This window comes from Hemitrygon akajei, chromosome 6 (assembly GCF_048418815.1).
Source record: "Hemitrygon akajei chromosome 6, sHemAka1.3, whole genome shotgun sequence".
Classification (NCBI taxonomy): domain Eukaryota; kingdom Metazoa; phylum Chordata; class Chondrichthyes; order Myliobatiformes; family Dasyatidae; genus Hemitrygon; species Hemitrygon akajei.
Genome location: NC_133129.1, coordinates 154,685,299 through 154,708,669, shown reverse-complemented (window position 1 = coordinate 154,708,669; position 23,371 = coordinate 154,685,299). Strand labels below are relative to the sequence as shown.

Here is a 23,371-nt window from a genome sequence, read left to right as displayed (position 1 = left end):
ACCCTGTTTCTCTTTCCATATATTGCAGCATGACCTAGCTGATCCTATCATTTTATGTTTTGATTAAGACTTATTAATCTGGATTTATCATAAGAAAGTTAAAAAATATTTTTGTTATAATTATGCGATTTTAATTAGTGGGAATTAATGCTATAAATTTAAAAGCCATCAAAAAATGTTTTGTTCCATACCAATATGAGAAACTTGTAGGAATTATGAAAATGTAGGAGAATGAGGGAGTTTGCAATTTCCTGCCTAACTTCCCAAAGATTTTCAACTGGCTGAACTCACTTTGTGCTGGGTTCTTGCTTGACAGTAAGAGCTGTCTTGTGTGCTGCTTAGAAAAGCTTAATCAGTGCTGCTAAACCTCTGATAGCAAATCCCACACCATCCTGGTCTCATCAAAACATTCTGAAGATCACATTAAGTGTGGTAATGCCACCAGCCTAAAGGCATACCCTGCCCCTTCCCCCCCACCCCAAAGTGTTCAGTACAGTAACTTCTCTTAAATCCTCTCCACAGTTATCTTCTGTTTTGAACTTCTCATGAACCAGTTCTGAGTTGTGAAAGATCTCCAACATGGCTTGACAAGGTTTGGATTTAAAAGTAATTTATATTTTAACATCGGTAGATAAAGGTTTGGGTGGTGGGGTGGAGGTATGTCTCTACCAAGGAGCAGTAAGGTGCTTTTTCCATCCGCTAGACTGCAGGTCACCCATGGGCAATGTGTAGTGGATGGTCGTATGAGTGGCTGGTGTATATCACAAGTCCTGGTTATGATGTTAGGCAGACAATCTCTGAAGAGTATTGTTAATGACTGTGGTCACCTGTCTTGTCAAGACACTGCCCATAAGAAGGCAATGACAAACCATTTCAGTGGAAAAATTTGCCAAGATTAATCATTGTCAAAGACCACGATCATCCACATCATATGACATGGCACATAATCAATGAATGAAAGGGATAAAGGATAATTTCCAACCTTGTGACAGCTGTATGATTGCAAATTTTGCAGAGTTAATAATGGACTGAAGAATAAAATAATGAATTCCCTTTCTCCACAAATACACTCCCAACTGATTCACCTTGTTAAATAGATACAATGGCCTGATTTAAAATGTGTTAAACCTGCACTGGGATATATTATGTTAATATGTATTTCCTGAATATCTTTAAATTCTCAAAAATGTTGATGATAATCATGAAAACAGCTGCATATACTGAACTTCAAGACCCACCAATAGAGTATTATAACTGCCGCATAGTAATAAACGCTCTGCTTTTAATGCTCAATTAACAAAGCTGATTGTACTGTGAGGCTCACTGAGTCCCAAAATTGACTGTGGGCTCATCAGAGTAAATTAAAAAGTGGACTATTACATTACCTCATCTTTTCCATTTACAATGTTCCAGCCTGTTACTGCTCTATCGGCAGCCAACAAGCTGATTAAAAGGGCACCACTGCTGTTGTTTTTGATAATGAATATAGTTGGTGACCCTTGCAATGCAGTTAGAATGGCATCAGTGCCAAGATGTGAAGCACGTTAGAGATTAAACTTAGAGGGGACATATTCCTGCAGTGTAATTGCTCCATAAGAAGAAAGTCTACTTCACTTTACCAACTAACCAAAGGGGAACTGAACAAAACTTAAGTATTGACTAGAAGGTAAGTTACCCTCAGAACAGAAATTATGAGTTGCATAGAATCCACGCACCTCATAAAATCATTATGGCTCTTTTGGGAGCTTCTGCTCCACATCAGTAGGAGAAAATAATCTTAAAATATTTATATGCTGTGCCTTAATCAAGATGGCTTGATTAACAATCGGATGCAAGTTTGAATAGAATTACAGTGAATAGTTTCATTAAAACAGATCATTATCTTGTGAGTGTGGGGCAGGTCATCCTTAACACATTTTATCTTTGCTTTTGTTAAACAGGGTAACACACACATGTTGGAGGAACTCAGCAAGTCAGGCAGCATCCCTGGAGAAGAATAAACAGTCAACATATTGTGCTGAGATCCCTCATGAGGTCTGGAAAGGAAGGATAAAATGCCTGAAACCAGAATTTGTTATATAGTGTTGAAGGACAAATGTACACAGACCATAACAATGTCAAAAATAAGATGTGCAACATAAAATAAATTTAGATTAACAAGCTAAATTAGGTTCTTAATATTTAAAACACTAGAGATTCTGCAGATGCTGAAAATGATGAACAATACACATAAAATGTTGGAGGAATTCAGCAGGCCAGGAAATGAATAAATAGTCAATGTTTTGGGCAGAAACCCTTCATCAAGACTGGAAATGAAGGGGGAAGATGCCAGAAAGGTTCAAAAGGTTCAAAGGTTCATTTTGTTATCAAATTATGTGTGTAGAATACATCTCTGAAATGTGCCTTCTCTAGATAGCCATAAAATACAGAAACCCATTGAAGCAGTTGAAAGAAAGAACATCAATTCCCCCTGCATGAAAAGCAAAATAAGTAAAACTCACAATCTCAAACCTCCTAACCCCTCCTTTGCCAAAAACTAACATATCACCCAACTTCCATTCCACCAATCAGCACCAAAAAAGAATGGGTGAGAATACAAAAGAAACATATAACTAAAAGAAGCCCCTCAGAGGGAAGTGATTCAAACCCATTGGCCCCTCTGAAGTGACTCGAACCCATCTGATCCTCCGAGGGAAGCGACATGACCCTATCGGCCCTTCCGAGGGAAGTGACTCAAACCCATTGGCCCCTCCGAGGGAAGTGATTCAAACCCATCCTCCCCTGCAACAGAAGTGAATTGAACTCATCGGACCCTCTGAGCACTGCTTGCTCTCCTCCACATACACCTTGATGTTTCAATCTTCCTCGATGCTTTAATTGGTGAGAAATGTAGTCAATCATGGCCCCTCATCTCGTCTCTGAGTCTCTTCCCGTGGTAGCTCGTGCTCACATTTCTCTCCTGGAGTTTTCCTGGGGACGGCAGAGCACTAGCTCACTTGATCGAACTACAGACTGTAAGTCATAGGCTCCAGCAGTTTCAAAAACTAAATTAAGATAAAAAGAACAAGTAGAAGATGTAGAAAAACTGAAATGATTGACTATCTGGAAGATGTTGCCTGACGAATCATTGTTTGCTGGCACAATCTTAACCAGAAATCCTCACCGGAAGCTGAGTGGGGGGAGGTGAGGGGAGGGGAAGGAGGACAAACTAGAAGGTGAAAGTTGAAGCCAAGTGGGTGGGAAAGGTAAAGAGCTGGAGAAGAAGGAGTCTAATAAGAGAAAAGAGTGGACCATGGGTGAAAGGGAAAAAGAAGGGGCACCAGTGGGAGGTGATAGGCAGGTGAGGAGAAGAGGCAGGTGGCCACAGTGGGGAATAGAAGAAAAGAGAAGGGGAAGTGAAAAGGAGAAAAATAGAGAAAAAGAGAAAAAACACTGGAAGGAGAAATCAAAATTCTTGCCAACAGGCTAAATAGATGAAATATGAGGCATTGCTCCTCCACCCTGAGAGCAGCTTCATATTGGCAAAAGAGGCGGCCATGGACTAACACATCAGAACGGAAGTGGATATAGGAATGAAAATAGTTGTGTATTTAAAGCAACACACATAAAATGCTGGAGGAACTCAGCAGGTCAGGCAGCATCTATGGAAAAGTGTAAACAGTCAATGTTTCAGGCCGAAACCCTTCTTCAGGACTGAGAAGAAAAGAGGGAGATACCTCCTCCAGCATTTTGTGTGTGTTGCTTTGGATTTCCAGCATCTGCAGATTTCCTTGTGTTTATGGTTGTATTTAACCTGTTTTATCATCTGGTTTAAATTGAAATGAATATTAGTTTGTTCCCTTGTTGGTTGTTAACAGCCAAACAGATTTTTGCTTGCTGAACTTCCAGAAGTAGCATGAAAATAGTAATGAGTCCAGTCACATCAGATAATTCTCAAAGGGAACCGAGTTGCTAGGAACAAAAGCAACAACTGCAGTGTTGAACTCAAAGTGGATGAAGTATGAAAATGGTTGAGCAAATTTGGAATAACAATCACAGTATAGAAGGTTTAGATTAATTCTGAACAATGACAAGAAAAAAATGGGAACAAAAATAGATAACTTCAAACAACTGAGGAGATCTGTCCCAGGTAAACTGGAGTCAAAGTCTAACAATTAGAAAAGCAATGGAATAAAAGGAAAACTGAAGGAGATAGTTGAGGTGGATTCTTGGTAATTCCCCAAACAGAAAAAGGAAGAGGAAACAAAGCCAGAGGTTCTCCAATGACAATTGTATCAAAGGCAAATGGTAGCTTTGCAATGCTAAATTATTTATTTTTTTAAACTGTTTTTTATTTTTATTGAACACAAACAAAAACAGAAACACTAAACGTATGCTAACAAAGCCAGGGAATCACACATAAGCAGCAACAAATATATAACTATTAACTTTAAATATACAAATAAATAAGGAAATCCACTCTAAATACTGTTGGACAGAAGGAACTATATCTAAAAGGAGTCACAAAATAGAAACATTTACAGAGATAACCTGAAACGTTGACAGATTTGCAGAGTCTAACATCAGGCTGAATACATATTTTACAGAAAGATAGTGTTAAAAATGGGAAAGAATAGAATAAGATGAACAGTCAATGTGCAAATGAACTGTGCAGCTTTCAACAGGCAGATTAGCATTAAATGGGTTGTTAAAAGAACAGAAATCAAAATTGAGACCTATCGATGGAAATCTATCGACTAATGTACTAAATGAGTACTTTGCACAGGTGATTTCCTAAAGAAAAGGGCTTTGTTCTTGATATACTGGATAAGATAAAGATAAATAGAGTGTAAAAAAAACAAAATAAATCAAATGGCTTTGTATGGATATATCTTAAGTAACAAGTGGAATCTTCTCACCATCCTCAGATGTGGAAGCAGCAGAAGAGGAGCGAAAGACTGTAGACAAAACACTCTATTCAAAAACAATGTGGAAAAATAAAGCAGGCAATTGCTGACCAATCCCTTTAGGCTTCCCAGCCAGAAAGCTTTTAGAAACAACAGTGAGGAGAAAATTAACACAAATGGAAAGGCAACTGGTTTACTGGGAGCAAAACGTTTTTGACTAATTTAATGGCTTTGTTGAGCACCTTGGCATGTTTTAGTACATTAAGGAGGTTAAATAAATTGTTAATGGTGTATTTCTGGATGACATAACAGTGAGAGCAACTCATGTTAAATACACAGTGATTAAAGAAGCAAAAGGAGATAATAAACAGACAGTTGCAGTGAACAGCTCTACACTGGACAGGATTTAGGCATTTTGATTCATTCCCCAGATGGCCATAGGACTGCAGCGGATTTTAATATACACGTGACTGACATTTGAAATTGGGATACAGGCCAAAATTTCAAAACTTACAATGACACAAAAACAAGGAAGTGAAATGAACAATAAAGATAATTAAAGAGCAAGATAATGTGGACAAGTTAGTATTAGCTAAAAAATAACACTAAAACGCATTAGGTGATATATTTTGGAAGGAATGGTGAGATAGAATACAAACTAAATAGCCTACTTCAGACGGATTGAAGAACAAAGAAATTTGACAGCATTTGTGCAGAAATATTTAATGGCAGCTTGAGAGTCTAACAAACTAAAAGATTTGACAAAAAAAAGCCACAGGCAAAAGCACTATCATGTAGAAGAGCCAGCAGATATGATAAAGCTATTCAAATCACTAGTTCAAATACTGTATCTAATTTTGGGCTAAGCAAGGACACATAGGTTCTGCAGGGCATAGGGTAGAGGTTTATTGGAATAGTTCTTGGGTTGAGAGATCATAGTTACCTGGATAGACCAGAGAAACTGGGATTGATCTCCCTAGAAAGCAAAAGTAAAGAGAAGTTTGACAGCAGAACATAAAACCATTAGGAGTTTAGATACATGAAGAAAAATAGTTTCCACAGCTAGAAGGTCAGTAACAACCAGATTCAGATTTAAAATAAAACCAGAAAATATTGGAAATACTCAGGTACAACAGCATTGACATCTGACAGGTTGAATATTTCCAGCATTTACAATGCTTTGCTTTTGTGCTCAGATTGAAGTCAACTGACAAAAGAGACAGAAATGTCACGATGATGAACTTTTTTACATAGACGGTAGTTAGAATTTGAATGAATTGCTGAATAGATTGGTGGAAACTGGTTCAAAAGAAGCTTTAAAAATGAATTATATACTTTAAGTATTAAAAGAATATTACAAAGTTATGGGGAAAAAGCTGTGGAGTAGGACTAGCTATGATAACGGCTCGAATTAATTGGTACAGAACTGTCAAGCTGAATTGCCTCCTTTTATAGTGTACCATTCTATGATAACCTGATTAAACTGCTAAAGATGTCACATGGCAGGGGAAGCATTAAATTCCATTGACAAAGATTAGCTTTACATTTCACATTTGTATGGAAATGTACCATTAAGAGTTTTTTGACATTTGAACATTTCCCCACATTTGGGGGTTCAGTGAACTGTCTACAGTCAGCAGAGTTCTGTGTTTAAGTCTGCATTATCCAAAAGATGATGGAGGTATGCTCTAAAAATGTGGCCTTCTCTGCAATACAATTTCCGAATTAGTGATCCACTGTTTAAGGTCTTTGTACAGACAGAAACAAATAGTGTTCGCCACTTGTCATGGGTATTAGCTTAACAAGGACGAGGGTGTTACATACTGCATTCATTTATTAGCTAACTGCCTAAGTCTTGTTCCAATGGAGTTTATAACCACCTCACTTTCTGAAGAATATAGAACATATGGTGACTCGGGATAGATGCCAACCCCTGGTAGATGCATTAACACAAGAGATTCTGCAGGAGTTAGAAATCCAGAGCAACACACACAAAATGCTGTCAGACTTCAGCAGGTCAGGCAGCATCTATAAAAAAATGAATAAACAGTCAACATTTTGAGCCAAGACCCTTCGTCAGGTCCTGATGAAAGGTCTCGGACAGAATTCCCTGCTCTTTATTGCCCTTTATAGATGCTGCTGATGTATGCATATGCTATCATGCACTGAGATTCATGTTAATACTTTTCTAGACTTTTAAGGTGAAGAGAGTACACTGTAGACAATTGAAAGTGGGGGTCAATATCTTTGGGGACCTAACCTGGTCCCAACATATTGATGCAGCTGTAAAGAAAGTAAGACAGCAGCTATATTTCATTAGGAGTTTGAGATGATTTGGTTTGTCAACTTGAAAACTTCTACAAATGTACCGTGGAGAGCATTCTGACTGGCTGCATCATTGCCTGGTATGGGCAGGGGAGGGAGGAAGGGATTGGGGGCTACTGCTCAAGATCGAAGTAAGCTGCAGAAAGTTGTAACATTAGTCGCCTCCGTAGTATCTAAGACATCTTCAAGGAGTGGTGCCTTAGGAAGGTGGTATCCATTCATTATTAGCAAACTCCACCACCCACGACATAACCTCTTCGCACTGTCACCATCAGGAAGAAGGTACAGAAGCCTGATTGAACACACTCAGCGATTCAGGAGCAGCTTCTTCCCCTCTGCCATCTGATCTCTAAATGGACATTGAACCCATGAACACAGTTTCCGTTTTTTTTTCCACGATTTATTTTAACTATTTAATAGACATACTTAATGTAATTATTTTTTTTCTACATTTATTTATCATCCAATTCATTGTAAAGTTAACAAATTTCACACCATATACTGGCGATATTAAACCTGTTTCAGATTCTGATGAATTTTGTGGAGAAGGGATATATTTAATTCTTACTCCTCAGAAGTGACCTGATGGACTGGGCAGTTGCAGCTGTACCACTTTTTATTAAATATTCAGATATTACAGCCACCTTTTCTTCTTTCAATTGTCATGTGAATTAAGATGTGAAAAGTTGAAACTTGAAAACTCTACATTAACGGTTATTTTCAGCGTAGAAATGCTACAACAAGCTCGAAAGAACTAAAGTTGCGTTTTTTATCTCCAAAACTTAATTAATTGCTCATTTGTATGAAAAATGGGTTAAAGGTTACATTATCTTGGGAGTTAATTAAATAACGCCCTGGATTCAATCAGTTCATTGTAATATTCTATTCCAATAGCAATAAAATTGCAAAATTGACTGTAACTTTGTCTGCTGGGGAACTCCAATTAATGGTGAGAACATTTTTTTGTAGTTTTTCCATTTTTTATTGGCATATATCATTGAAGACATGATGAAATTTGTTATTAACAGTGAGATGTCAGTTATTATAGATACATACACTGTTCACTCAGATTTTGGCGATAGTCTGGTTATGTAGAGGTCTGCACAGGCGGATTGGTTAAAAGGGCTGAGTCAGTTACCAAAATGTCATTTACTAATCATGGAGAATGAGGAGAATGGAGAATGAGCCTTCATAACCAGATGGCTCGAATGCAGAAGACAGGACCATTTGCTTCAGCTGTATCATCCCATAGCTCCAGACTGAGGCATGACACTTTCAAAGGGAGAATGCTGGTGTTGGAACAGGCACAGTACAGCTCTTTAATGCTCCAAAGGTTAAATTAGGAGAGGTTACATAAACCTGATTGCAATTCCTGTAACTTGTATAAGGGCTAAGAGTGTAGTAAAAACAAGCCTGAAGGCTTTGTGTGTCAATGCGAGAAGCATTCGTAACAAGGTGGATGAATTGAATGTGCAGATAGTTATTAATGAATATGATATAGTTGGGATCACAGAGACATGGCTCCAGGGTGACCAAGGATGGGAGCTCAACATCCAGGGATATTCAATATTCAGGAGGGATAGACAGGAAAGAAAAGGAGGTGGGGTAGCATTGCTGGTTAGAGAGGAGATTAACGCAATAGAAAGGAAGGACATTAGCCTGGGGGATGTGGAATCGATATGGGTAGAGTTGCATAACACTAAGGGGCAGAAAACACTGGTGGGAGTTGTGTACAGGCCACCTAACAGTAGTAGTGAGGTTGGGGATGGCATTAAACAGGAAATTAGAAATGCGTGCAATAAAGGAATAGTAGTTATAATGGGTGACTTCAATCTACATATAGATTGGGTGAACAAAATTGGTAAGGGTGCTGAGGAAGAGGATTTCTTGGAATGTATGCGGGATGGTTTTCTGAACCAACATGTCGAGCAACCAACTAGAGAGCAGGCTATTCTAGATTGGGTATTGAGCAATGAGGAAGGGTTAGTTAGCAATCTTGTCATGCGAGGCCCCTTGGGTAAGAGTGACCATAATATGGTGGAATTCTTCATTAAGATGGAGAGTGACATAGTTAATTCAGAAACAAAGGTTCTGAACTTAAAGAAGGGTAACTTTGAAGGTATGAGACGTGAATTAGCTAAGATAGACTGGCAAATGATACTTAAAGGATTGACGATGGATATGCAATGGCAAGCATTTAAAGATCGCATGGATGAACTACAACAATTGTTCATCCCAGTTTGGCAAAAGAATAAACCAGGGAAGGTAGTGCACCCATGGCTGACAAGGGAAATTAGGGATAGTATCAAGTCCAAAGAAGAAACATATAAATTAGCAAAAAAAAAGTGGCACACCTGAGTACTGGGAGAAATTCAGAGACCAGCAGAGGAGGACAAAGGGCTTAATTAGGAAAGGGAAAAAAGATTATGAGAGAAAGCTGGCAGGGAACATAAAAACTAACTGTAAAAACTTTTATAGATATGTGAAAGAAAAAGATTGGTCAAGACAAATGTAGGTCCTTTACAGTCAGAAACAGGTGAATTGATCATAGGGAACAAAGACATGGCAGACCAATTGAATAACTACTTTGGTTCTGTCTTCACTAAGGAGGACATAAATAATCTTCCGGAAATAGTAAGGGACCGAGGGTCTAGTGAGTTGGAGGAACTGAGGGAAATACATGTTAGTAGGGAAGTGGTGTTAGGTAAATTGAAGGGATTAAAGGCAGATAAATCCCCAGGGCCAGATGGTCTGCATTCCAGAGTGCTTAAGGAAGTAGCCCAAGAAATAGTGGATGCATTAGTAATAATTTTTCAAAACTCCTTAGATTCTGGGTTAGTTCCTGAGGATTGGAGGGTGGCTAATGTAACCCCACTTTTTAAAAAAGGAGGGAGAGAGAAACCAGGGAATTATAGACCGGTTAGTCTGACATCGGTGGTGGGGAAAATGCTAGAGTCGGTTATCAAAGATGTGATAACAGCACATTTGGAAAGAGGTGAAATCATCGGACAAAGTCAGCATGGATTTGTGAAAGGAAAATCATGCCTGACCAATCTTACAGAATTTTTTGAAGATGTAACTAGTAGAGTGGATAGGGGAGAGCCAGTGGATGTGGTATATTTAGATTTTCAAAAGGCTTTTGACAAGGTCCCACACAGGATATTAGTGTGCATACTTAAAGCACACGGTATTGGGGGTATGGTATTGATGTGGATAGAGAATTGGTTGGCAGACAGGAAGCAAAGAGTGGGAGTAAATGGGACCTTTTCAGAATGGCAGGCAGTGACTAGTGGGGTACCACAAGGCTCAGTGCTGGGACCCCAGTTGTTTACAATATATATTAATGATTTAGACGAGGGAATTAAATGCAGCATCTCCAAGTTTGCGGATGACACGAAGCTGGGTGGCGGTGTTAGCTGTGAGGAGGATGCTAAGAGGATGCAGGGTGACTTGGATAGGTCAGGTGAGTGGGCAAATTCATGGCAGATGCAATTTAATGTGGATAAATGTGAGGTTATCCACTTTGGTTGCAAGAACAGGAAAACAGATTATTATCTGAACGGTGGCCGATTAGGAAAAGGGGAGATGCAACGAGACCTGGGTGTCATTGTACATCAGTCATTGAAGGTGGGCATGCAGGTACAGCAGGCGGTGAAAAAGGCAAATGGTATGTTGGCATTCATAGCAAAAGGATTTGAGTACAGGAGCAGGGAGGTTCTACTGCAGTTGTACAAGGCCTTGGTGAGACCGCACCTAGAATATTGTGTGCAGTTTTGGTCCCCTAATCTGAGGAAAGACATTCTTGCCATAGAGGGAGTACAGAGAAGGTTCATCAGATTGATTCCTGGGATGGCAGGACTTGCAGATGAAGAAAGACTGGATCGACTAGGCTTATACTCACTGGAATTTAGAAGATTGAGGGGGGGATCTTATTGAAACATTTAAAATTCTAAAGGGATTGGACAGGCTAGATGCAGGAAGATTGTTCCTGAAGTTGGGGAAGTCCAGAACGAGGGGTTACAGTTTAAGGATAAAGGAGAAGCCTTTTAGGACCGAGATGAGGAAAAACTTCTTCACACAGAGAGTGGTGAATCTGTGGAATTCTCTGCCACAGGAAACAGTTGAGGCCGGTTCATTGGCTATATTTAAGAGGAAGTTAGATATGGCCCTTGTGGCTAAAGGGATCAGGGGTTATGGAGAGAAAGCAGGTACAGGGTTCTGAGTTGGATGATCAGCCATGATCATACTGAATGGCGGTGCAGGCTCAAAGGGCCGAATGGCCTACTCCTGCACCTATTTGCTATGTTTCTACCTGGCAACTTGTATTGGTGCTAACTTGCAAGGAGACGTTCAAGGCTTTGAAAGAAATTAATAGGTTAGATGGGAACACTTCTCCCTTAGTGAAGGTGTCTAGGACAAGAAGTTTGAGGTGACACAAAAAAGGGAATGGCATTGCAAGAAATGATGACGGACCTCAGACAGAACTTTGCTTGAAAGCACCCAGAAAGATTTATTAAAGGCCCTCCGCAAATGCAAGTTACCGCTGGTGAAATGGTCAGACATATGACAAACCAAATTTAACACAGAACCATAGAATGAATAATTTTGGTAGGATGAGCGAGGAGGGGCGACGCAATTCCAAATGCTACAGTTTTGAAAGAGGTGTAGGATTAGAAAGGTGGAGGTGGCAGGACAACCTGAGAAGATGACCTTTGACTTTAAAAGCAAAGAATGAAGCGGTAACACTTTATAAAACAATGGCTAGGCCTTGGCTGGAGTACTGTGTTCAGTTCTGGACACCGGATTATGAAGACTTCAGTGCCTGGATAGATTTACTAACGTAGCACAAGTGATAAAATCCAATGATCAGGGAGACTGCCATTCACCTCAAATAACAGAGGTTTGATTTTGACAGAGAATACAAGAATCAGTTTCTTTTCGCTGAAGATTCAATAGCCCCAAGACATAGGTTTAAGATAATTGGAAAAAGAACAAAACAGTAAATCAGGAAAATCTATGCAGCAAATTGTTGTAATCAGAAAATACAATCCTGAAAGGGAAACTGATTCTACAGTAACCTGCAAACAGACAACTGAATAAACATAAAATGTGCAGGCTCTGAGTAAACGACTGAACAAGGGACTAATTGGATCTCTTTTCAAAGAAATATCATGAACATCATCGGGCATATACATTCCTTAGGCTAGAAATTTCAACAGATATCTCTGAGAAACAGAGAAACTATGATGCTGAAAATCAAGTCAACTCAAACAGGAGTAATGCTGGACCTTTTCTGGGTGCCTAAGTGGCACCTGGGAAATATGCTTTCTCATTTTTCAGTAGGACTTTAAGCAGTTTTATGCTCCAAATTAAGTCAACAATAATGTATCACAGAAAATGTGAAATTTTCAACCTCACTGATTCGAAAAAAATTGGTTCTTACTTCCTCTTAGAATAACTAGATCAAAATAACTGTATTTCACTTAAAATTATTTCATTAAAACAGAATATCAAACTGTTTTTGTTTCTGAGATCTGTGAACCATGGGATCTTAAATAGACCTTCAGAATGTGTACTGAGTAACTCACAGACTGGATTGTCTTGCAAGAGTTGTTGACTTAACTATTGGTACTTAGCGTTATTTCAGCTTGGAAGATAGTCTGATTGGTGGAATCCCTCTTTGGTTATCAAACCAAATACCACCAGCAAGTCAAGCCCATTGCTATACTGTTGAGCACTTAATTAATGAAGTATGATTGACCCATCACACAAAATACAACAGATGGAATGGAGTTTGCAAAGGACACAAATTTGAACATGCACTGCAAAAGAATAGTGATAGACTTTAGGGGGACTTAGAGAGAATTTTCTTTGATAATACTCCTGAAATTTGCCTGAGGTCAAGAAAACTACTGGAAGAAAGGGGTTTGTCTTGGTGAATGAATGCAATGCTCAGATTGAGTCCCAGGGTGGAATGGAAAGGGGGGTATTTATGTAAAACTTGCTTCAAGACTTCTTAAATATTTGATAAATGTATTTTTTCTCTGTGTGTTTTACATGGAATTTTTTTGCAGATATTTCACAGCTTGCCCTCATTTGAAATGTTATGATACTCTTTTTTTTTATCCAAAAGTGGGCGCCTGGAAAGACCAGTCCTATCATCAGTATATGGGGGTCACATACCTACCCTGCATGCAAAGATTGACATGGTGGTATGGAGCTTGCCAGAGGCCCAGATTGCCAAATTCAGTTGGAAAATGTGAGCAAAAAGAGACTATGCTGGACTAAATTGGAGACACTGATAGACGCTTGAAAACTGTGGCAGAGCTTGCATATTATCACTTCTTAAAAAGCGAAAACAGGCAGCATAAGAGGCAACAGTGCATCTCTTCTGGATGAGCCAATGCCTTTTATGTATGCTTTGAACAGGAGAACACGACACACCTACGTGAGCTTTCATGGCTCTAGATGACCCTGTGATCTCAGAATTCAAAGCCAACATCAGGGCATCCTTCAAGAGAGTGAACCCGTGAAAGGCGTCTCGCCCAGATGCCATACTGTGCAGAGAGTTGAAGACATCTAGAGAGTACTGGTTCATCTGGATACCAGTGATGGATACATTCATCTACTACAGTTCATTGTTAAGTACAATCACTCCCTCCTAACTTATCACCAACTCCAAGACCTGGGCATCTGTACCTCATTTTGCAATTGGCTTTTTCACTTCCTCACCGGCAGACCTCAGTCACTGATGATCAGCAACATCTCCTCCTTATGGACCATCATCACAAGTGCACCTGCATGCCCTCTTGCGCTACTCACTTTATGCTCTTGACTGTGTGACTACACACAGCTCCAACACCATCTATGAACTTGATGACAACTCCGCTGTTGTTGGCTGAATCATGAGCAGTGGTGAGTCAGTGTACAGGAGTGAGATAAAATATCCGTTTGAGTGGTGCCATAACAACAACCTTGCCCTTACAATTAATGAAACCAAGAAGCTAATACATTGACTTCAGAAAGGGTAAGTTAGGTGACCACATACCAATTTTCACTAGTGGATGATAGGTGAGAGATGAAGCAGCTTCAAGTTCCTGGATGTTAATATCTTGGCCCAACACACAGATGCAATCATGAAGAAGATGCACCAACGCCTCCACTTTCTTAGAAGGTTAAGGAGATTTGGCAGACCATCAAATACTCTCTCTACCAGATGCACCTTTGGAAGTATCCTGATTGGTTGCATCATGTCTTGGTATAGGAATTCCAATGCACAGGAACAAAGGCAGTGACAGAGAATTGTGATCACAGTATGGTTCAGCATAGGTACAGCCCTCACCACTACAGATAGCATCTGTAGGAGGTGCTGCCTCAGGAAGGTGATGTCGATCATCAAGGATTCCCACCACCCAGCCAATGCTTCTATCAGGCAAGAGGTATTGAAAATTGAAGTCTCATACCACCAGATTCAGGAACAGGAACCATCAGGTTCTTGAACCTACCTGCATAACCCTAAACACTAAGGACCACCTCTTGCACTACCACAGACTTGCGCCTTTTCTTTGCACTGATGTCATGCATTTGCACTGCTTTTCTTCTGCTTTTTCACTGTGTGGTACAACTTATATTCTGTGCGTTGTCTGTAGCAAGCAATTTTTTCATTGTACTGTATCTCTCTGTACTTGTGCACGTGACATAACTTCACTTGACTTCAGAAGCCAGCACGTGCATTGGCAAACATTTAGTCATATGACTGCAGTTGCAAATGAAGCTGACCCTAGATGTGAGCCTTGATTTCTTTGTCGATGGAATCTAAATCATGGCCACTTTCAAATCCCTAGCGTCATGATGATTTGGCTGTTGCTGCTGATAACTGACACATGTCATAGCTTGCCACCCATGAATCAATTAGCTTGCCCCCTCCTCCCCAAAAATCTCCACAGCATTTTTCAGCCTACAGGTGCAGAAAAGGAAGAATCTGTCTTCATTGGGAAGGCACAGGCTGGCCACTCCTCACTGTACATAAAAGGCTCATCTGTGGAGAGAGTGAGGAGCAGCAAGTTTCAGGGAGTGCACAGAATGGACGACCTCACCTGGTCCTTCAATACCACCTTGATGGTCAATAAAGCACAACAGCATCTCCAGTTCCTGAGGAGATTGAAGTGAATGAGGAATGAGGCTGCACTCCACCGACACCCCCCCCCCCCACCACCACCACTCATCATTGTAACCAATTTTTTACAGGAGCATTATTGAGTGTGTCCTGACCAGCGACATCACTGACCGCTACAGGAATTGTAAGGCATCTGACTGTAGGTCCTTGCAAATGATTGGGAGGACTTCTGAGAGAATCATCGGGGTCTTTCTTCCATCTGTCAGAGATGCTTATCAGGAGCACCTCACATATAGAGCCCTTAGCATTGTCAATGATCCCTCCCGTCCGTCCAATAATCTCTTTGACCCTCTACCATCACGCAGGAGGTACTATGGCATTAGGACAAGAACTGTTAGGATGGGAAACACCTTCTTCCCCCAGGACGTAAGCCTACTGAATTCCCTGCCACCACTCAGGTCTCATCACAAATGAAGTGCCAGTGGCATTATACTGTTTACTTTTTAACTTGTGTCGCAAATGCACCTTATTATTTGTTAATTTACTAGTGGTAATATTACTAGTGGAAATGTGTGAGTTACATGTACTGTGTTGTGCACCTTGGTCCAGAGGAATTTTGTTTCATTTGGCAGTATACATGTATACAAGGCTGTGATCTTGATTACATACTTCTTTATACTGCAGTTGTGTACTTATAGAGATCTTACTGGCTACGTTTTACTGGGATTAAATGCCTGTGAAACATACAATTGAAGTTTTGGATCTTTATGTGACTTTCTCAAACAGTATTAAAGTGATTTGCAACACTATTTTAATGCCACAAAAACTGGGAGTAGCAACATCTACAGCCTACCATTCTATTGTTCCATGATGCCATAGGGTCTGGAAAAATTGGTTTTATTAGTTTTAATTTTAGTGAGCTTGGTGGGTTTATAACTCAACAAGCCACTGATCATTACAAAGGCACAGATTTGATTGCAAACTGATAAATATTTAAAACAGATGAAAGCGTCATCAGGTATGGCAATTAGTAATTACTTACGAAGTACATGAAATATGGATTTCTGGATTAAGCAAGATGCAATGATTCTGTCCAAACTATCTCACTAAATGGTGTCATCAGCAGTTTGCAGCTGATAGAGCATTTGCAAGCAGCTTTGAAAAGTGAATTAATGAGTTGTGTAGCAACAGCTTTGCACTAAAGTGAAAGAAAACAAATGGGTTTTGTTTGAAAATGAGGGTATCTTAACTTGAGTATTTATTTAGGAGCATGGCCAGTTTCTGTTGTTTCTGTCACAATAGTAGGTAGCCTGATAAAACTTATTCTCTATATCTAACATGAAAAACGAGTAATCGAGTGAGGTAACATTTCTCAGAATTGTCTGAGAGAAGTAGAAGTAAAGTAACGGAAATAGAAATTACATTTCTGTCAAAGCAAAATTAATTATTGCATGGATAGAAACAGAGGTTAACTTTGTATCTGAATGTCAAAATAACACCATTTACATTCCTACACCAGATACAAAGTATTCAGTTACCAGCATTCCTTTGGCTAACAAAACAAGGATAAGTACTTTAAAGCAGTACAAATTCATATCTAACTCAATAATTTGCTATATAACCTGCTTTTCAGCAGTTAAAATCAGTTTCGAACCCACGTTTCTCCTGCTGTAATTATAGAAATCATAGCAATTTGGTTATTGCCACAGAAACAGTCATCATGTCATATGCAGAACAGGTCTCTAGAAATATAAGATGGAACATGAGTGCAGTCACAGAAAGAAACAAAAGGGTTGCAATTATTTAGCAACTTTTACTACTTCATTTCTTCCAAAAATGTAGCCAATGAAGTTCTTTTGAAATATGGTTATATTTATTATGTAGATACAACCAAAATACACACAGCAAACAACCACAAAAACCAATGTAATGAGATGAGATAGTCAGCTTTAGTAATGCTATTTGGGGGAATAAACATTTGCCAGAGCACTGGATATAGTTTCCCTGTTGGGTACTAAAACTGTGTCATGGGATCTTCTGCATCTCAAAGTGAAAACGTGACATCAGCTTAAGCATCCGACAGCGTCACATCACCCTTGATTTGTTAGGTCAAGGGAACGGAGTAGATTCTAAAGCCAACTGCGTCATGGTTGACAATATTACAATGACTTCAGAGTTGCTATCTCATCTTCAAAAGAGAAACTGACTTTATTAAAGGAAAGAAATCTTGGCCTTATGAACAGAAAGCTGCAATAAACTCAGTGAATAGGCAGTCCTGTTGTCATTTTTACAAATAGTATGAACCGGCTAATACAGAAATTGGCAGTCTGCCAACCTAAATCTCCTTGCCTAACTGCTATGTTTCTAGGAGGTTTAGAAACCTCCCAAAGGTATAAAATACCAGAAAATAGCATTTCTCATGACTGCCCTACCTTCAATATGATAATAGTTGACCTACCCTAGGTCACTAACTCAAGGTAACTTTACAGCTAGTTCAAGCACAAAATGTTAACTAGGAGAAGAGAGAGACCATAATACTGTAATTTCTAGATATTCTGTGGTAATTTATATCACCACAAAGAGGACAAAACATGCTAAAAATGGTTTCTACATATATCTAAACTGTGGACCATCATCGTTCATGCAGAGGTCTGAACTTAAGGACAGAGAATGACTTACTCTGGAGAGGACTCCGGAGTTAGGCTTGACATCTCCTCTGGTGTCGGTACTGTAAGAGAAATTAGAAAAATAGATCATATGTGTAACTACCAGAATATTAATGGTATTACACCTGCATGTGAAATGCTGCAAAAAACTATAACATTTATTCAGCAAAGTTTTTATTATTTTAGCAATTTCAATAATTGGTTCAATATGGTGCTGATTATGTCAAAAATCAGATACAGAGAGATATAAAGAACATAATAACCAAAGATTGCCTTTAATAACATTTTTATGATAGTCAGAAAAATGTTAGAATTCATAACATCCGTGTTTCTTAACAGAATGGAGTTAAATTATTTATTAACTTTGGCTCCACTTTGACTTGGCACTGAAAAGCGTGGCAACACTTGAAAGCTGCGCCCAGCACACTCTCAGATTGTGTTGGCTGCTTATGCAAATGACACGTTTCACTGTATGGTTGTGTGCACATGAGATTAATAAATGAATCTAATCTGACCTAGTTGATGGATGCAGTGAAACGTGAGGCTTAAAAATGTCCATCTAATGAAACCAAATTTCAGCTGCCTTTGAAAGATGGGCCTTATTTGAATTGATGTGAGCAGAGATGATCTAGAACACCAGCTCTTAATGCCACCATTATGAGGAACTTTAAAGGCCTAAGTTTCTGCAGTGATCTGAGGTGGTCGGAAAGTGAGAATAGATTAATTATAAGTAGAGTGCCTCTTCAAATTAACTATTTCACTTTTAATAAATGAGAGATCTCATGACTTACTCCAAAGAACTTTGGAAATATTCAAATGTCAGTGGTATAATTATTATAATGATGAACTTGCCCGATGAAAGAAACGTAATATCCAGAGGCATCCTAAATGCTAGCACTATCTGAAATTGGATTTAAAATTTTTAGATACTGAATACACTCACACCTACATAACTTCTATTTTAATTAATTTAATTTGAAAATTGTATGAAAAGTAGTGAGAAAAAAATTAGTTTGTAGCTCCCACTTGTGTTTTTCACAACAGCCTAAAATATACGATTTTCCCTTTAACTCTTACATTGGTGCAATCTTGCGATAATGGTAGTTAGTCTAGCTCAAGAATGCATTCCAGACTTCTTTAGTTTTTCAACCTTTGGGAAATGGGCATCACTAGCAATACCATCTCCACTTGCCATTGCAAAAGTTGTGGTGAGTCACCTTCTCGAACTACTGCAGTCCTCTGCATTAAGATACTTCCACAATGCCAATGGCGATTGAGCTTGAGAGTTTTGACACAACAATAATAAAACAAAAATGTATTTGCCAAGTCAGGAAAATGTGGAAATTAGAGGGGAACCTTCAGATAGTGGAAATCCCTCAAGCTGATGTTGGCATAGTTGCAGTTTTGGAAATTCTGAGTAACTTTCTGGGGTTAGACCAATCATTGTCGGGGGGGGGGGGGCAGTGCTAAGAAAAGGGCCACTGGATCTGCCATGTGAAGTCTGGGCGACGCTTGTGGCCAACGTGGAATGCACGGTGATTAAGGTCGTCAGTACACAGCTCCCAAGGGTTCTGCAACAGGGAAGTCCAGTTGCTGGAGAACAGTAGATGCTGAATGTAGGCGGTAGGGGGATTGTGCCCACTTCTTCATGTTGCTCCTTTGTAATCCCAAAAGATCATAGGCAAAGGAGCAGAATTAGGCCATTCAACCCATTGAACTTCTCCACCATTCATTCATGGGTGATTTATTTTCCCCCTCAAACCGATTCTCCTGCCTTCTCCCTCTAACCGGTGACATCTGTGCTAATCAAAGACCTATCAACCTCCACTTTAAATATACCCAATGACTTGGCCTCCACAACCGGCTGTGGCAATAAATTCCACTGATTCTCCACCCTCCAGCTAAAGAATTTTCTCCATATCTCTGTTCTAAAGGGACATCCTTGTATTCTGAGGGTGTGCCCTCTGGTCAGACTTCCACACGTCCCACTCTATCTGGGCTTTGCCAATATTCAAGCGGCTTCCGTATTATTCCCCATTCATTCTTTAAACTGCATCAAGTACAGGCCCAAAACCAGCAAATGACTCTCAAATGCTAACCCTTTCCTTCCTGGGGTAATTCTACAACCTCCTCTGAACACTCTCCAATGTCAGCATATTGTTGCTTAACTACGGGGCTCTAAATTGCTCACAACACTCCACGCGTGGTCAGTCTAATACCTTGTAAAAGTCTCAAGCGTTACATATTTCCTTTTATATTCCAGCCCTCTCAGAATTAATGCTTTCCTCTTGAAATAAAATGAATTATTATCCAAAAGAAGTGAATTGATAATACATTCTGACAGAAACAATTTCATTGGGTATATGAAACTGTTGCAAAATACAAGAATACATGTTTTTGCATTATTATAAAAACATTACATAAACATACATAGTTTTTATAATGCCATGGGCGCCACAGTAACGCTGCAGTTAGCATGACGCTATTACAGTTTGGGGCATCAGAGGTCAGAGTTCAATCCCAGCGACCTCAGTAAGAAGTCTATGTGCATCCTCCCTGTGGAACACGTAGGTTTTCTTTGGGTCCTCCAGTGTTGTCCCACGATCCAAAGACACAATGGGTAGGTTAACTGGTCATTGCAAACTGTCCTGTGATTAGATTAGGGCTACAATAGGTTGCTGGGCAGTGCGGCTCGAAGGGCCTATTCCACGCTGTGCCACTAAGCAAATATACTGTGTAAATAAAAAAATATTTTGCATCAGCCTTCACTGATGCCAGAAATTTGAGTGTCGGGGGGCAGAAGTGAGTGTGGTTGCTATTACTAAGAAGAAGGTGCTCGGGAAGCTGAAAGGTCTGGAGGAACATAAGTCACCTGGACCAGATGGAATTCAACCCAGGGCTCTGAAAGAGGCAGCTGAAGAGATTGTGGAGGCATTATTAATGATCTTTCAAGAATCACTAGACTCTGGCATGGTTCCGAAGGACTGGAAAATTGCAAATGTTACTCCATTCTTCAAGAAGGGAGGAAGGCCAAAGAGAAGAATTTATAGGCCTGACTTCAGTAGTTGGGAAGATATTGGAGTTCATTATTAGAGATGTGGTTTTGGGATACTTTGAGGTACATGATAAAGTAGGACAAAGTCAGCATGGCTTCCTTAAATCTTGCCTGACAAATTTGTTGGAATTATTTGAGGAAATAACAGGCAGGATAGACAAAAGAGAGTCAGTGGATATTGTTTACTTGGATTTTCAGAAGGCCTTTGACAAGGTGCCGCTCATGAGGCTGATTAACAAGATAAGAATCCATGGTATTACAGGAAAGATACTAGCATGGATAGACCATTGGGTGATTGGCTGTAGGCAAAGAGTTGGAATAAAGGGGGCCTATTCTGGTTGGCTGCCAGTGATTAATGATGTTCTGCAGGGGTTGTTCTTGGGATAAATTCTTTTCATATTATATGTCAATGATCTTTCTTTTACCTCATGGCCCCAAAACTAAAAAAAAAATTGCGTGCAGTTTTGGTCACCAAATTACAGGAAGGATGTTAATGGGGTTGAAAGAGTGCGGAGAGGGTTTGCAAGGATGTTACCGGGACTTGAGAAACTGAGTTACAGAGGAAGGTTGAATAGGTTAGGACCTTATTCTCTGGAGTGTAGAAGAATGAGGGAAGATTTGATAGAGGTGTATAAAATTATGATGGGTATAGATAGAGTGAATGCAAGCAGGCTTCTTCCACTGAAGCTAGGGGAGAAAAAAAACAGAGGACATGGGTTAAGGGTGAAGGGGAAAAAGTTTAAAGGGAACATTGGGGGGGACCTTCTTCACACAGAGAGTAGTGGGAGTATGGAATGAGCTGCCAGAGGAAGTGGTAAACGTGGGCTCACTTTTAATGTTTAAGAAAAACTTGGACAGGTACATGGATGAGAGATGTATGGAAGGATATGGTCCAGTGCAGGTTAGTGGGACTAGGCAGAAAAATGGTTTGGCAAAGCCAAGAAGGCCTGTTTCTGTGCTGTAATGTTCTATGGTTCTAAACTGTAGATGGTTGTTAAGGCAGATGCATTTTCTTGATTCACAAACCTGGCAAGAGAGTCATGGCACTGTTTGCAAGAGAGGTAAGATTAGAACTGCACTATAAACTTACCTCCCTAGCAAACATTACTATGACTTTCTTTAAAATATTCTTCATTTCCAACAGTTGCATTACAAAACCTCAGTGAGGTATCACAGTTATATCTTGTATGAAGATATTTGTCCTTTAGTATTATTTTAATAATGCTTCCCTTTGTTCTATTTTTTTCAATTAGATTCAAGACTAGAGTTATAAAATTACAGAGCAGCACAGAACAGAAACACCCAGTGCATGCCAGCCTAGTTTTCTGCATAGTGCCATGTGCACCTGGACCATAGCCCTCCATGCCTCTCTCATCCGTGTCCCTATCCAAACTTCTCTTTAATTGAAGCTTCATCTACCACTTTTGCTAGCAGCTCATTCTACACTCACACCACCCTCTGAGTGAAAAAGTTTGCCCCTAAATGTTTCACCTTTCACCCTAAACCTAAATATCTATTTCCAGTCTCACCCAACCTGAGAGGAAAAAGTCTTCATGCATTCACCCATCAATACCCTTCCTAACTTTGTATACCTCTATCAGATCTCCCATCTTTCTCCTGTGCTCCAGGGAATAAATTCCTAACCTATTCAAACTATCCCTGTAATTCAAGTCCTCAATTCCCAGCATCCTCCATGTAATTTTTAGAAAATAAAGTATACATAGCACTAAAGCAATGGTTCCTGTTGTCTTCAAAATTCCATTAGAGCTTACTTACTTATTCCCAGGGCAGCAATGAAGGTCCACCACCTCTGGTGTAGTTCAGGGCTTTCTTCGTCATGTTAGTAGCTTCCACTTAGTTTTCACTGCAGTCTGTCATGCAAGTCCCAGGTGGAGACTCAGGAACACCATCACACTCAGATGTAGAAGGATTCCTCATTGCTGCTTCCATAACCTTTTTTTTTACCAGTTAGGGTTGTTGGCCCTGAGCTGAACCCCTGACCCTGGAGGACTGATGGACCATGCTTAGTCTGTCCTCTACCCTTTGACCTGCTTGGCATAGGTGACCCGACCAAGACCAAAGCATAAAGTCCTGACTCCAGTCAACATAGCTCTCTGGGTCATTGAGACATACAAACCTCCAAACCACAACAAGGCTGTGCTCCTCTTGGAGGCCATTACATCTACACCACCAGAAATTTGTCAACCCCAACCTCATGATATCTGGTGTTGTGTTTTAACGTAAGAACTTTATTGAGTAATTGTCAGTATGACATTTCAAAATGCCCTTTTCACATTGCTTGTAGCAGAGACAGAATTCTGAG

The 23,371-nt window shown here is 39.8% G+C and overlaps 1 protein-coding gene across 9 annotated transcripts in view; it reads right to left on the bottom strand.

The window, feature by feature from the left end:
* brsk2b (BR serine/threonine kinase 2b) overlaps positions 1-23,371 on the bottom strand; it is a 948,417-nt gene that overhangs the window by 83,612 nt on the left and 841,434 nt on the right. For all 9 annotated transcript variants that reach the window (XM_073049611.1, XM_073049613.1, XM_073049614.1 and 6 more), the window contains one exon: positions 18,007-18,055. In XM_073049611.1, coding sequence (XP_072905712.1) covers positions 18,007-18,055 — 49 coding nt within the window. The remainder of the gene's footprint in view (positions 1-18,006; positions 18,056-23,371) is intronic.